Source organism: Schistocerca nitens, chromosome 4, assembly GCF_023898315.1.
Source record: "Schistocerca nitens isolate TAMUIC-IGC-003100 chromosome 4, iqSchNite1.1, whole genome shotgun sequence".
Lineage (NCBI taxonomy): Eukaryota > Metazoa > Arthropoda > Insecta > Orthoptera > Acrididae > Schistocerca > Schistocerca nitens.
In genome coordinates this window covers 903064761-903079984 of record NC_064617.1, presented here as the reverse complement: position 1 = coordinate 903079984, position 15224 = coordinate 903064761, and the positions used below count along the sequence as shown (strand labels likewise).

Below are 15224 nucleotides of genomic sequence, written 5' to 3'. Positions count from 1 at the left end.
AAAGTATCAATGAAGTAATGCTTGAAACAGTAAAAACATTTTCATTCAAAAGATACCAGACCAAAGTTGCTTTCAGTTATATACCTGAAACTGAACCGATAACAGAATTCCGTGCACGTGTGGAATTTATGTTCTTGTAATCTTCATTTTGTACTTCGTTTTAGCGTAGCTATCCACAGAAGTATATCCTATGCAAACTCCATCATTTCTGCATAACTACTTCACCTTATGTAGAAAACTACACACAAGGTGCTGTTGGCTAAAGAGAACAGTGTCTTTGGGTAAATAACGTAGTATGTCATCTGAAATTACTAAGTTTGTTCCACCAGTGAGATACCAGTTGTCCTCCGGTTCGAGCGCATCTTAGGGAAGTAAGAGACGAGGAATAAAGGGAAAAAGGGTGCAGGGTGTGGACCAAGATGATAAAGTAATGAAAACTGTCTCTTCTTTCAAAAGTAAGCAATATATTTTCATTAAGCTCTCACATAAAATATATTTACACATTTCATTTACAGGCAGACAAATTTAAAACAGCTGTAATACGTAATATCTGTGTCATTATTTTATTTTGAGAACATGAGTCAACTTTACATCTTCACACTTGCGCCAATACCCCATTCTTTGAGGGAACAGACAATTTAAAATAAAAAGCAGAAGTTAACATACAATGACGGCATTCCGCTTAATCCTCCTTATGCTCGTCAACACTTCAGTAACATCGTTCTGAGACAACTCGAATTACTGTATAGTTCAACAAGCTAAAGAGTTTCGAGATGGGAAATGTACATCAAAACGGCATCTTCCATTCACAGTTTCCACAAAAGACGAACAAATATCTATGACACTGTAAATTATCATTTTAACAGAGTTCATTGTTTTTCTGTGGTCATGCAGAATGAATAGAATCGAAAGGTGCGAGGTAATAATGCACATAAATGTTACATTAATAATTTTGAAAAAAAAAACACAAATAATAGTTGACACTTTGTATCTTCATTTTAAGATTACTCTTCATACGATAAATCTTTAAAAAATGAGGGAAAAGGTACGATAAAATGGAAATACTTTATTTACATTTTCCATAAAATATGGACGAATCTGGGATATGATTTGTATCTTCATTTTGATACACCTCATCAGTTCCTTGTTGTCGGGCAAGCTAAAAAATATTGGAAGGTACAAGGTGAAATGTATTTACTCCAAGCATGGTCAATGCGCTGAGACCATAGGAGCCCTCATTCTGAGACAACTCGTCATTTCCCCAGGGTTCGGCAGTTTATATAAACATTGGAAGAGAGAATATACTACAAACAATAAATGTTCTGTATCCACAAATTTTGTATTATCTTTTGGGAAAACTTGCCAATTGTTCCGGAGGGAGTGTGGGGCAAGAGTGCAGTCGAGATGAAAACAAATAGAGTCCATTTGTCACACAGTATGTAACACTACCAAGTAAACAGTCTTATGGCACTTACTCGTACTCTCACAACCAGCTTACAACTAAACTATACTATAGTATAATAATAATAATAATAATAGTGGACTACTCTAGCTGACTCTAGAAGCGCCGCGAGGGCCAAAGAGGTGCGGGGTGGTGTGGGGACGGCGCCCACTGGTCTGGCATGACACACACAACGACGCCCCGTGGGGCCAACAAATAAATAACGCTCGGCCCTTGGTCGCTCAGTCTTCTTTGGTTGTGGTAACGGCGGCCGGCCCTTCGCCAGCCCTCGGACGGCCCTTCCACGCCGCAGGACTCGGACCACGCCCTTCGCAGAATGTCCTTGCGAGCTCACAGCTACGGACGGCTGTACTCGCGAGTAACGACTACATAAAACAAACTCTCTCGCTGTCTAGGAAAATATTAAAAAGTCTTCGAAGTGTTAATTGAAGATAAAAAATACTTTGCCTTCGCTTTTTAAAAAATAACATTTCCCTTTTTTTTTTTAAAAAAAAACAGCCTTATATGAACTTTGGTTAGTCGTAGTTATGCGTATAATGTATGTAGGTGTGTGTTTTCAGGTAGAGATGAGCAATACTGTGGGAAGCCTCTGAGTTGCGGTGTGGGCGGCGCCGCCTCAGCCGTGTGGGCGGCGGTGCCTGCGCGCACACTGCGTCCGGCAGCACTCTCGCTCCTCCGCCTCCTCCTCAGGGGTGGCGGGGGCGGCGCCGGGGGCGGCGGACGCGTCCTGGAGGCGCGCGCAAGTCGCTGCCTTGCACAACTTGCGCTGGCACTGGATGTGGCCCGCCTGAAACAGATGAGAGGAGTTTGTTTTTATGCAGCACTGGTGAGTCTGCAAACTCTACATTCCGTTTTCACACATGCCTGCAGGCGTACAGTCTTATAACGTCATTTTTTTGGAAATTTCAGTGCTCGAGGACTGCGTATCTACCTTTATGCGGATCCATGTGTGGCAAGCCCTGAGGCCTGGGCCGTTGTAATTTTTGTAGTGGTCACTTGGGATGTCAGGCTGTTAATGCTTTTCACTGAGGTGACAAAAGTCCATGAATCGTCGAAAACGGTCTCCAAGTAGCCTAACATAACCATTTCCAGTCAATGATCGGCTCAGTTGGACCAGAGGACTGAATCCATTCCACAGCTCACAGGGTTATGGAGCCACCAACAGCTTGCACAGTGGTCCGTGGTTTTGTGGGGTCTCCACCACAGTCGAACCCTGCCATCAGCTATCACCGACTGAAATCGGGACTCATCTGACCGCGTCACGGTTTTCCAGTCGTCTAGGGTCCAATCGATATGGTCACGAGCCGAGGAGGAGGAGGAGGAGGAGGAGGAGGAGGAGGAGGGGATTAGTGTTTAACGTCCCGTCGATAACGAGGTTATTAGAGACGGAGCGCAAGCTCGGGTGAGGGAAGGATGGGGAAGAAAATCGGCCGTGCCCTGTCAAAGGAACCATCCCGGCATTTGCCTGAAGCGATTTAGGGAAATCACGGAAAACCTAAATCAGGATGGCCGGAGACGGGATGAATCGTCGTCCTCCCGAATGCGAGTCCAGTGTGCTAACCACTGCGCCACCTCATCTACATCTACATGATTACTCTGCAATTCACATATAAGTGCTTGGCAGAGGGTTCATCGAACCACAATCGTACTATCTTTCTACCATTCCACTCCCGAACAGCGCGCGGGAAAAACGAACACCTAAACCTTTCTGTTCGAGCTCTGATTTCTCTTATTTTATTTTGATGATCATTCCTACCTATGTAGGTTGGGCTCAACAAAATATTTTCGCATTCGGAAGAGAAAGTTGGTGACTGAAATTTCGTAAATAGATCTCGCCGCGACGAAAAACGTCTTTGCTTTAATGACTTCCATCCCAACTCAAGTATCATATCTGCCACATTCTCTCCCCTATTACGTGATAATAAAAAACGGGCTGCCTTCTTTTGCACCCTTTCGATGTCCTCCGTCAATCCCACCTGGTAAGGATCCCACACCGCACAGCAATATCCTAACAGAGGACGAACGAGTGTAGTGTAAGCTGTCTCTTTAGTGGACGTGTTGCATCTTCTAAGTGTCCTGCCAATGAAACGCAACCTTTGGCTCGCCTTCCCCACAATATTATCTATGTGGGCTTTCCAACTGAAGTTGTTCGTAATTTTAACACCCAGGTACTTAGTTGAATTGACAGCCTTGAGAATTGTACTATTTATCGTGTAATCGAATTCCAACGGATTTCTTTTGGAACTCACGTGGATCACCTCACACTTTTCGTTACTTAGCGTCAACGGCCACCTGCCACACCATACAGCAATCTTTTCTAAATCGCTTTGCAACTGATACTGGTCTTCGGATGACCTTACTAGACGGTAAATTACAGCATCATCTGCGAATAACCTAAGAGAACTGGTCAGATTGTCACCCAGGTGATTTATATAAATCAGGAACAGCAGGGGTCCCAGGACGCTTCCCTGGGGAACACCTGATATCACTTCAGTTTTACTCGATGATTTGCCGTCTATTACTACGAACTGCGACCTTCCTGACAGGAAATCACGAATCCAGTCGCACAACTGAGACGATACCCCGTAGGCCCGCAGCTTGATTAGAAGTCGCTTGTGAGGAACGGTGTCAAAAGCTTTCCGGAAATCTAGAAATACGGAATTAACCTGAGATCCCCTGTCGATAGCGGCCATTACTTCGTGCGAATAAAGAGCTAGCTGCGTTGCACGAGAACGATGTTTTCTGAAACCATGCTGATTACGTATCGGTACGAGCCAAGGAGAGGCGCTGCAGGCGATGTCGTGCTGTTAGCAAACGCAATCGCGATGATCGTCTGCTGCCAAAGCCAATTAACGCCAAATTTCGCCGCACTGTCCTAACAGATACGTCCGACGATCGTCCCACATCGATTTCTGCGGCTATTTTACGCAGAGCCGCTTGTCTTTCAGCACTGACAATTCTACGCCGACGCCGCTGCTCTCTGTCGTTAAGTGAAGGCCATCGGCCACTGCTTAATGCCTGAAATCTGATATTCTTGGCACAGTCTTGAGACTATAGATCCCACAATGTTGAATTCCCTAACGATTTCCGAAAGTGAATGTCTTATGCGTCTGGATGCAAGTAGAATTCCGTGTTCAAAGTCTGTTAATTTCCGACGTGCGGTCATAATCACGTCGGAAACCTTTCCACATGAATCACCTGAGTGCATATCACTATTTCGTGACTTTTATCACCTCAGTGTACGTAACGACACGGCATGAGTAGTATTCTTCACCTGCTCAGGTGCGTAAATGTTATATTTGTACATAGTGATTTCTTATTCTGGTCCGCAGCTAGTGGTCTCGCGGTCGCCTTCTCGCTTCCCGAGCACGGGGTTCCGGGCTCGATCCCCGGCGGAGTCAGGGATTTTCACCTACCTCGACATGACTGGGTGTTTGTGTTGTCCTCATAATTTCATCATCATTCATGAAAGTGGCGAGGTTGGACTGAGCAACAGTTGGGCTTTGTACAGGCGCTGATAACCGCGCACTTGAGCGCCCCACAAACCGAACATCATCATCTGATTCTGTATTTCTGTATTCGTACGCGAATGCACCTCGAAATGCTTAGTTTTATGTATGAAGGTGGTCATCGTTGACTACAGTTAATAACCCGATTGATAAACATTTTGGTCCGTGACGGGATTTATATTATAAACGAAAATTAGCCACGCTCATAACTAGCAATGTCAATGTCATTTTCAAATTGGAGACCATTACGTATATTAAATGATTTATTTGTGAGTTTCATGTTACAAATGGCACAGAAAACGTTGCCAGTGGCATACATGGCAAATGTGAGGCCAGGTGATGTGACATGTTCTCTACGAACGCTAAGATTCCGCGGGGCGTCCTTCTAGGCCTACGCAGCAAATCAGAATTTGCGCAATTGTGGCGCCAGCACTCCAAACTGCTGGCTTCTGTTTTCCCCTCCGCGATAAGCGCTCTACATTTAGAGAAGAAACACTCATGTTAACTGCCACCGTTGTAAGTACAGCGGTAGATAAAGTTATCGCCACGATCTTAATGTTACTGATCCTTAATTTCTGTAATCAGCTCCCTATATCTGTTGTGTATCTGCCTCTCATAAGTAATGCTCTACCCGGTCACTACGGCAACAACAGAAATTTGTGTTAGAAAATAGCAGACGGAAAATAATAATGTACCTAACGTCAAAACGTGAGAGGTCACAATAGAAAGGAAGTCAGACTTTTAGATGAGAGAGAGAGAGAGAGAGAGAGGCTTTAGTCAGATACTGGAACAGACGAAGAAAACTGTTTTGATATACAAATTTAGAGGTGTCAATTTTGACTCATAACTGAGGAAGGTATTTCCGAAACCGTATGCCTGAAGCGTAAAATTGTGTGAGAATGAAACGTAGACCGTGGGGATGCCAGAGAGAAAGAAACATGAAACATTTGAAATATAGTGGAACAGAAGGTATTAAATGAAGAGGTTCCTGAAATCGTAGACTATTGCCAGAAAAAGAAGTAAAGAAATTTGATAGAGCATTCACGAATGATCAGCTTGGCAGTGGGAAAAATAGATAGGAAGAACTGCGACATATCAAGATATATAAGACATATTCAGTGACATGATATGAAAGGAAATATTATAGTTGATATCATTCAAGATGCAATGACTTGAACTGATATCAATCTGGTAATGCTCAGAGGTCCTGAACTTGAATCTGTAAGAACACACCCCCCCCCCCCTTTTCAGAAACATCCTCGTTGCTACTCACCCGCCTTTGTAGAGCACATTAAAGATGTACCTGTACAGAGACGAAATGTGACGAGAGTCCCAGGACCTGCAGCTAGGCTATGCTGCTGCCCTAGCCCCTGCTAGCAGGTATGTGCCATCGAAGAGGTGTCGGAAGGTTGCCTACTTGCGGCACCTAGTACTCCATCACCGATTGTGTCTGTAGAGGCACACTGTTAAAGCGTGCAACAACTCTTAACAAGTGGCACCGAGGATGTTGTCGTACTGGGTGACCTTGATCGTTGACCATTTTATTCATGCACGGTCAGTGTCGCACGTCTTCATGATCACACCATCACCCCACAGGAGGGTGCTAAACAGGAGGGCTGAAAAAGCGTAAGCACATGTTGATGCTTCAGATCACATTCAGATTTCGTCGAATGGTTTTGACCGATAGCTAGTGGTTCCAATCAGTACACCAGATCAAAAATCGCGGTTAAAATGCTATCCAAAGGGGTGCGATAATGGCACACGAAGTCCTTAGAGAACGGTTGAATCGTCTTGGGAGTGGGGTTGTCTACAGTGTCAAAGGTTGTCAGAAACGTCCTACTGTTACTCACTGCACTGCGAACTGTCGTTTTTGACCAAGAAATCTGTAGGTTCAAATGGCTCTGAGGACATCACACACATCCATGCCCGAGGCAGGATTCGAACCTGCGACCGTAGCGGTCGCGCGGTTCCAGACTGTAGCGCCTAGAACCGCTCGGCCACTCCGGCCGGCTAAATGTGTCGGAATCGACGGCAAAGGAAAGACGTAGTTTTATTGACAACCTCCATACCACCTCCTGAGGCCCTTCCGCATCGATTCAGAGTGGCTGTGTGACAAACGTTTTTATCAGCCACTCATAAGAAAACAGCGTGATTTCAACACACGGTTCTGACGTCCATCACAGGTGCCTCACAAGAAGGGGTGAAATGTAGGTAAAGATGCGTGTGTGATGACCTTTCCATAGTGTGATATATCCATGGTAGTGATGGGCAGAAATGTGCTGAAATTTGACGCCAATGTGACGTCATTAACCCACCTTATACATCACACGAGCCTTTGAGCTCTGGCCTTTATTTCTGATGTGGCGGAACCTCGCTGTATGAAGCCCGAGGTTGCGTCGCAAGGCTCCACGCTTTTGCACCGTTGCGGAGGAAGGCTGTGGGCACCTTTGAGGGAAATTTCAAAATTCTGCGTCGAAGTGGGAGACAATTACGGAGATTCAAACAACTGATCACTTAATTGTGTTGTGCAATGTAATTACGTAACTTAATTTTGTCGAAGATAACAGACTCTCTTACCCGGCAGCCGCTTCCTGGACTCGGTTAGGCGCGCCGGCTCCGGATCGAATCCGCCCGCCGGATTAACGACGAGGGCCGGTGTGCCGGCCAGCCTGGATGTGGTTTTTAGCCAGCCCGTGTGGCCGAGCGGTTCTAGGCACTACAGTCTGGAACCGCGCGACCGCTATGGTCGCAGGTTCGAATCCTGCCTTATGCATGGATGTGTGTGATGTCCTTAGGTCAGTTAGGTTTAAGTAGTTCTAAGTCCTAGGGGACTGATAACTGCTGAGGTAAAGTCCCATAGTGCTCAGTGCCATTTGAAGCATTTTTTGTGGTTTTTAGGCGGTTTTCCACATCCCTCTAGGTGAATACCGGGCTGGTCGCTACGTCCTGCCTCAGTTACACGACTTACAGACATTTGAAACACATCCGCACTTTTCCATGATGTACACTAGACGCAGACAGATGGGGTACTCTGATTCCGTCCTGGGGGTACGGGATGGCGGCAGGAAGGGCATCCGACCACCTCTTCAAATTAACATGCCACATCCGATTTAGCCACGTGAACCCTGCGCAAATGCGGGACAAAGGCGCAAGCGATAGATAGATAGATAGATAGATAGATAAACAGACAGTCTCTTGGGTATTCGTACGGTGAGCTCGGCCTAAGTCCGCTGTAAAATAGGTACCGTCTATGATGTAGGTCCCATATATCCTGTGGCAGAATTTCTGTTTGTAATGTTATGAAGTGCCAATGAAACCTTGACTCAGATCTGAGGGCTTGCTGAGATAGCCTAATGTTTAAGGCGATTACTCACTGTAGCCACCAGATCTAGGTTCCAGTCCTGGTTGAGCACAAAATTACGCTGCTTCAGATATACAAACTGATGACGTTAAAAGTATAAGTGGAATTTGTGTGGTCGTGTGCAGAGTATGTTGCTGGAATGAGCGCGCCAGGAGACACACGCGGCTCACCTTGCAACGGCACGTGACGCACTTCTCGACGCCGAACGGCTGGATGCGCGGGTGCCAGCTGCGGCCGTCCTCGAACACCTGGTGCGGGGCGCGGCAGCCGCCGGCGGCCAGCACGGCCTGCGGGTCGGGCTCCGGCTCGCGCTCCGCCCCCGCCACCGCCACCGCCCCCGCGCCGCCCGGCTCGTCGTCAGCAGTGTCCGCCGGCGGGCAGACGCGGCAGCAGGCGCGGGGGTCCGGCCTGACGGGCCGCCGGCCGCTGCAGTCCAGCGCGGGGCAGCGCCGCCTCCAGAAGCGCACCTGCAGCGTCACCGCCTGCAACACAGCGCAGCCCTGAGGGCCTGAGCGGCTAACACGGGCACAGCTGTCCATCTAGCGCCTTCTAGAGGCAACAAAAATTTGATTACATATACAGGGTGAAAAGTATTTAAACTGACAAACTCTGGGAGGTTGTAGGGGACATCAAAACAAATATTTTTCCCTAATGTCATTTTTTCCTATGAAGAGTATTTAAACCGGTGGAGGCCGTATTACGCTCTTCAGTTGTTAGAGGCCGTATCACGATCTTCAGTTCTAGGCAACTGCTGTCCACCAGTGTAGTAGTGCATTGTCTCTGTTTACTAGTGGAGCGATACACCTGGAGTGTGTACACTGATATGGTTGATGCGTATTACGTAGCGCACCATAACGGACGACCTGCACAGCGGATTTATCAACAACAATATCCTAATCGCCGTATCCCGCATCATACGACCTTTGCTGCTGTGTACCAACGTCTGCGTGAGACCGGGTCATTTAGCAGATTACCTCGATAGGGACTCCGTCGCACGGTAAGAACGCTGCAATTTGAGGAAGCTGTCTAGCAGCATGTGGAGCGGTATCCTTCAATCAGCACTCGTGCAATTGCACATAACATGGGGACGAATCAGACGAATGTAAGAACAGTCCTTCGAGAGCAATTGTTACGTCCATTTCACTTACAGCGTGTCCACAACCTGGAACCAGTTGATTATCCACCCAGAGTACAGTTTTCGCAGTGGTACCTGGGACACTGTGAAATGCATCCTACATTTCCATCCTCTGTGTTGTTTACCGATGGAGCAACGTTCGGGCGTGATGGAGTCTTCAACATGCACAATTCGCTTGTTTGGAGTGAGGATAACCCACATCCCACAGTTACTAGCGCTCATCAAGTGCGGTTCTTCGTTAATGTGCGGGTCGGTGTATTTGGAGACTGTTTAAATGGGCCGTATCTGCTACCTAGCCCATTAAATGGCAGGCACTGTTACAATTTTCTCGCCAGAGCATTGCCGGAAAACGTCCCGCTCCCTACAAGACAACGCATGTGGTTCCAACATGACGGGGCGCCGGCACATTTCAGTCGTCGTGTGCGTCGATTCCTGAACCGACGGTTCCCAGAAACGTGGATTGGCAGAGGTGGTCCTGTACCATGGCCTGCTCGATCCCCCAATATGTCCCCTCTGGACTTTTTTGTTGGTTTAATTAATTTGTCGCCAGAGAAATCTTCCTCTACCGGTTTAAATACTCCTCATAGGAAAAAATGACATTAGGGAAAAATATTTGTTTTGATGTCCCCTACAACCTCCCAGAGTTTGTCGGTTTAAATACTTCTCACCCTGTATAGCTCAGTATATGTATGTACCTGTAAAATTAGCAGGCCCTGGACCGAAGTGAGCCAAATTTGACACACAAACTCTTTGGCCCATGAGTACAAACACAGCAGGTTTTATAACGCCCTAGCTCCAATATTTACAGGGATATAGACATGCGTGTTTTTTAGGTTCCTTGCTGTATAGGCTATCCTGCACAACGTGTGTATTGTGTGGGAGTAATAACGACCATCCTTATCGACCTATTTTGCCAGGCAGCCCCCTCTGTCCCTACCCATCCCCTCATGCCTTCTCTCTCCCTATCCATTACCTCCTGCCTCCCTTTTCTCTCCACCTTCTTCTCTATCTAACACAATCCCTGACATGCCCATCCACATGTGTAGCTGTAGCGCCTGTAAAAGATGTTGACATAAAACAGGCTGGTATTACTCCCACAACATGCATCTCATGTAGCACAGGTTATATGCCATGGGCGTGGGAAACCTTTTTTGCCCTATGACACGTAGGTTGCCATGCAAAGCAAGCTGATAAGGCATGCTGATACTACTCCAACACAGCATGTCTGTTGTGCTTTGCAGCCTACATGGAAGGGGCTAGAAAACTGTTTCATGCCCATGACGTTTAGGCTGCCCAGCAAAGTAGGTCGATAAAACAGAGAGAGAACAGGAGGAGAAGATGAACAGAGAGAATAGCTGGAGGAGATGGATGGAAAAAGTAGTAGCAAGAGGAAATGGGTTGAGAGGTGGAAGGAGGAGACAGACAAATAATGAGGTGTGGAGGTGACGGGCAGTGAGGGCAGATGAAGAGATACACCTAGATATGTGCACCGTATATGTGAAATACATGTTAGGTGAAACCATGGGTAATGTGCTAGTATGTTATAAAATGCATGTACGTTTCACATCAGCTCCTAAACTAGTGGACCAATTCACCCAAACTTGGTCCACATATCATTTACTATCTGGAAAGAAGCACTGCATGTGTAAGAACCATCGACCCATACTTTACATAGGGGGGTAGGGGAGATGCATGAGGTGAAAGCAGGGTGATATATTATTGTTTGCATAAGAATAATATGTGGGTAATATACCCCTACTGAAAACCCCTAGATGTGATGACAAGGAGCTGTCACATGCAATAATATTCGACAGTCGACAGTCACTGATATTAGAGTCGAATCAATAGTTTTTGAAGTCGCTAGACTCATTGGTGACAGTTCTGATGAACTTCCGCCCCCTAGGTGTGTGTGTGTGTGTGTGTGTGTGTGTGTGTGTGTGTGTGTGTGTGTGTGTGTGTGTGTGTGTGTGTGTGTGTGTATTTGGAGGGGGGGGGAAAGAGTTGTACAAAGACAGTGATACGAAAGTTGATCTCTCTAACGTTTGAAGCAACTTTTATCAAAATAAGCACATGTTTTACTTGGAACCTGGAAAAAAAACATTACAGTAAGCTCTCTTTGCAGCCCTGAGGGTGAGGTAAAAATCTATGACGTAAAAGTGTAACTGAGGAATGTCTGGAGCAATTTCAACCATATTTGAGATATAAATGACTCATTTTTTTGTATAAAAGTAGCATGACATCCGTACCACACCTAGGGATGGGGATGAGAAGTGGATGATACGTGAAAATGTTGTAAAACGACCTAGTGGTATTTCCTCCCTGTACTTTGTTGATTTGAAAACTTTAGAAGTATGAAGTGAAATTGTTATTTATGCTGTTCAGTTTGTCAACCACGTCACGAGGCTGAGCACTGCATCGAGCCATTAATTTTGTCAATGTGTTTTTGGACCTAATATCACGCCACAAGGCTGAATATAATAAATAAATTTAACATCTGCTCCAGAGTCATATGGTGTAAGACAGCAGTCAAGTACCTATGTGTGATATAAGCATATTCGGGCTGAATTGCGGGTAAAAAGCTAGCTTTATATAATTATTGACAGAATTTTAAAAAAATTATAAAGCTGTTGTAATCTATTCAGCAAGGGATATAATGTTACATTAAAGATTTAGAATAGTAAGTCACGTATTAAAGTTAGAAAATTTTTATATGTATGTAAGCAGAGTAAATCACGATGTGCAAATTACTCAGGCTATACTCATCCAATGGTTGAGAATGAGAGTACTTAGGCACCTGCAGCGAACTTTACACATAATTTCAAACCTTTTCTAACCTTTTCCTCGTTGATTCGCCCCCTCCCTCCCATCACACACACACACACACACACACACACACACACACACACACACACACAAATTAAAGCAAAAAACCGTATCACTTACTACATTTCCACTGCTTATGCAGTTAATCTTCAGCATCAGACACAACGTTCTAATTTATTACTTATTTGCTACTGATTCTATTCGCAGACAGTATACATATAACCTGCTGAATATACCTGCAAAATTATATCGTTATACGATACATAGTTCAGGAGATATGACGCCATAAACACTGGGATGAGTTTTGTACATGAGAATTCGATTCTTTAAAGAATAATCGTGAGAACATGAGTTTCTGATGCTTGTCGATAACGTTCATATTCTACCAGTGTACCAGTGGTTCACAAAGTTGGATCACTTCTCTATAGGCTCTTTTTATTCGAAGTTTCGATTTATTCTGGAATTAGTTCCTTCATGAATGCCTGTGCAAGAGGACTTTCGCTTCATGCCACTCCCAAGCACTCCAACTGGAACAGTAGAAATCGTATAAAAATGATATAAAATACGGATTTGTATACTCTGCCACCCACAAACTTCACTTATTTGCAAAAGCATCATTTATGTACAACTGATGTCTCATGACTAACGGACGTAAAGTCTTCAGAAGCAAAAGCCTCAAAAGAAAAAAAGACTTACAACAGACAATCATTACCGGCAAATTCGCAAGAGCCATAAATAAGGTATTATTTAGCTAAAAGCTAAACATTTAAATGAAACAATACATGTAAGTACATTTGGTATGGACAGAGCTAGGTATCCTAAAATAGAAGATGCTGTGTTGTCTAACGGTCTTCCGTTATTCCTCATCCAAGTGCTAGTATGGAGTTTCAACAAAATGATTAAAACACAATAGGACGAAACAGTATGCACATTTCACAAGGAAACAATGTGGTCATGTTAAATCATTTTCTGTGTAACTTCCTGGCAGATTAAAACTGTGTGCCCGACCGAGACTCGAACTCGGGACCTTTGCCTTTCGCGGGCAAGTGCTTCGTGCTTCGGTAGCTCAGTTGTTAGAGCACTTGCCCGCGAAAGGCAAAGGTCCCGAGTTCGAGTCTCGGTCGGGCACACAGTTTTAATCTGCCAGGAAGTTTCATATCAGCGCACACTCCGCTGCAGAGTGAAAATCTCATTCTGGCATTTTCTGTGTATTCACACGGCAGTAGCCCATTACCAAAAGACACAATGATCACTTAATGCGGACTTTTGTCAGGAGCTCTTCCTCTCCACTTTGTTTTAATCCTGTCACTCAAACTCCACATTTAAACTTCGAGCCGGCCGGTGTGACCGTGCGGTCTAGGCGCTTCAGTCTGGAACCGCGTGACCGCTCCGGTTGCAGGTTCGAATCCTGCCTGGGCATGGATGTGTGTGATGTCCTTAGGTTAGTTAGGTTTAAGTAGTTCTAAGTTCTAGGGGACTGATGACCACAGATGTTAAGTCCCATAGTGCTCAGAGCTATTTGAACCATTTTTTAAACTTCGATGATGAATAAGGGACGAACGTAAAATACAGCAACTTCTATTGATTGGCGACTCCATGGAGTACTTTGTGCACAACGACCATATATGTTAAATTAAAAGGAAGGTCAGCACTGGCCGTAATATTTATGTTTTACTGATATCAGAATCTATTTTCGATCACATGGTGATCATCTTCAGTGCTGCACAAAATAAACTCAGACACTGGTATCAAGTTATCAATAACCAAAACTGAGAAGCGATCACAATAACTGAAGCTTCAGTTATGTACAACTGAAGCTTCAGTTATTGTGATCGCTTCTCAGTTTTGGTTATTGATAACTTGATACCAGTGTCTGAGTTTATTTTGTGCAGCACTGAAGATGATCACCATGTGATCGAAAATAGATTCTGTTATCAGTAAAACATAAATATTACGGCCAGTGCTGACCTTCCTTTAAGGGGCTCCGGAAAGGCTCAGAAATCATGAAAAGTTCAATTTTTACTTTTTTGCGTTTTCTGAATCTGCAGACTATTACCTTTTAATAGATATATAATTTATTCAATTCCGAAGACTACAACTATTTTTAAATTTTTTTTGAAATGTGTTCTACATGGGCGTGACCCACTGTGGCGCTGTTAAACTGCTGTCAAATGGTGTTATTATTAACGTCCGTGTTCATCAGGTACATTTTAGTGATGTGAGATAAAGTATGTGTTGTGGCTAACCTGTGATGGTTCAATATGTATCGCTGGTGTGATTGTCGATTGTTTCATGTTTATTTACTCTGTCGTTATCTCGAAAATATTCATAATTAATTCTGTTTCTTGAGTCTCTGTTTTGTTGAAGTATAATAATGAGTAAAAGTAAAGTTATTAGAAATACTCTGAAGGCTTTTAAGAAAAGGAGAAATGTTGGAAAGCCAAAGGTATGTGTTATTACTGTAAACAATAAAGACGATGAAAATCCCCAACATAGCTTGTGTCCCAAAGAAGAAGACAGTTGGTGTAAATATAACAAAGGATTGCTAACTGGTGAAGTGTACACTCATAAGCATAGTCTGCCTCATGCAATAATGGAGGTGATAAAACCTATTTTCAGAGACTTAGCAGCACCTGAACTGTTGAAAAAGTGTATTCACGGAAAAACTCAAAACCCCAATGAAAGTGTAAATAGTGTTACATGGTCGAGAATCCCCAAGACTGTATTTGTTGGAATAGAAACACTTCACTTTGGTGTGTATGATGCTGTTGCGACTTTCAATGATGGCAACATTGTAAGGTGCAAGGTATTTAGAAATATGGGAAAGAAGATAGGTTCTAACATGGTACGAGCGATGCTTGCTTTAGACAAGGAACGCCTTCGGGCTGCAGACAGGGCTGTAAAGAGTCTAGAAATACAAGCAAGAGTAAACAG

At 44.6% G+C, this 15224-nt stretch overlaps 1 protein-coding gene across 1 annotated transcript in view; it reads right to left on the bottom strand.

Annotated features, from left to right (window-relative positions):
* Positions 1 to 442: 442 nt before the first annotated feature.
* LOC126253459 (dorsal-ventral patterning protein Sog-like) overlaps positions 443 to 15224 on the bottom strand; it is a 534492-nt gene continuing 519710 nt past the window's right edge. Inside the window, exons 14-15 of the mRNA XM_049954812.1 lie at positions 8503 to 8814; positions 443 to 2249 (exon numbers count right to left, since the gene is read on the bottom strand). Coding sequence (XP_049810769.1) covers positions 2079 to 2249; positions 8503 to 8814 — 483 coding nt within the window. The 3' untranslated portion in view covers positions 443 to 2078. The remainder of the gene's footprint in view (positions 2250 to 8502; positions 8815 to 15224) is intronic.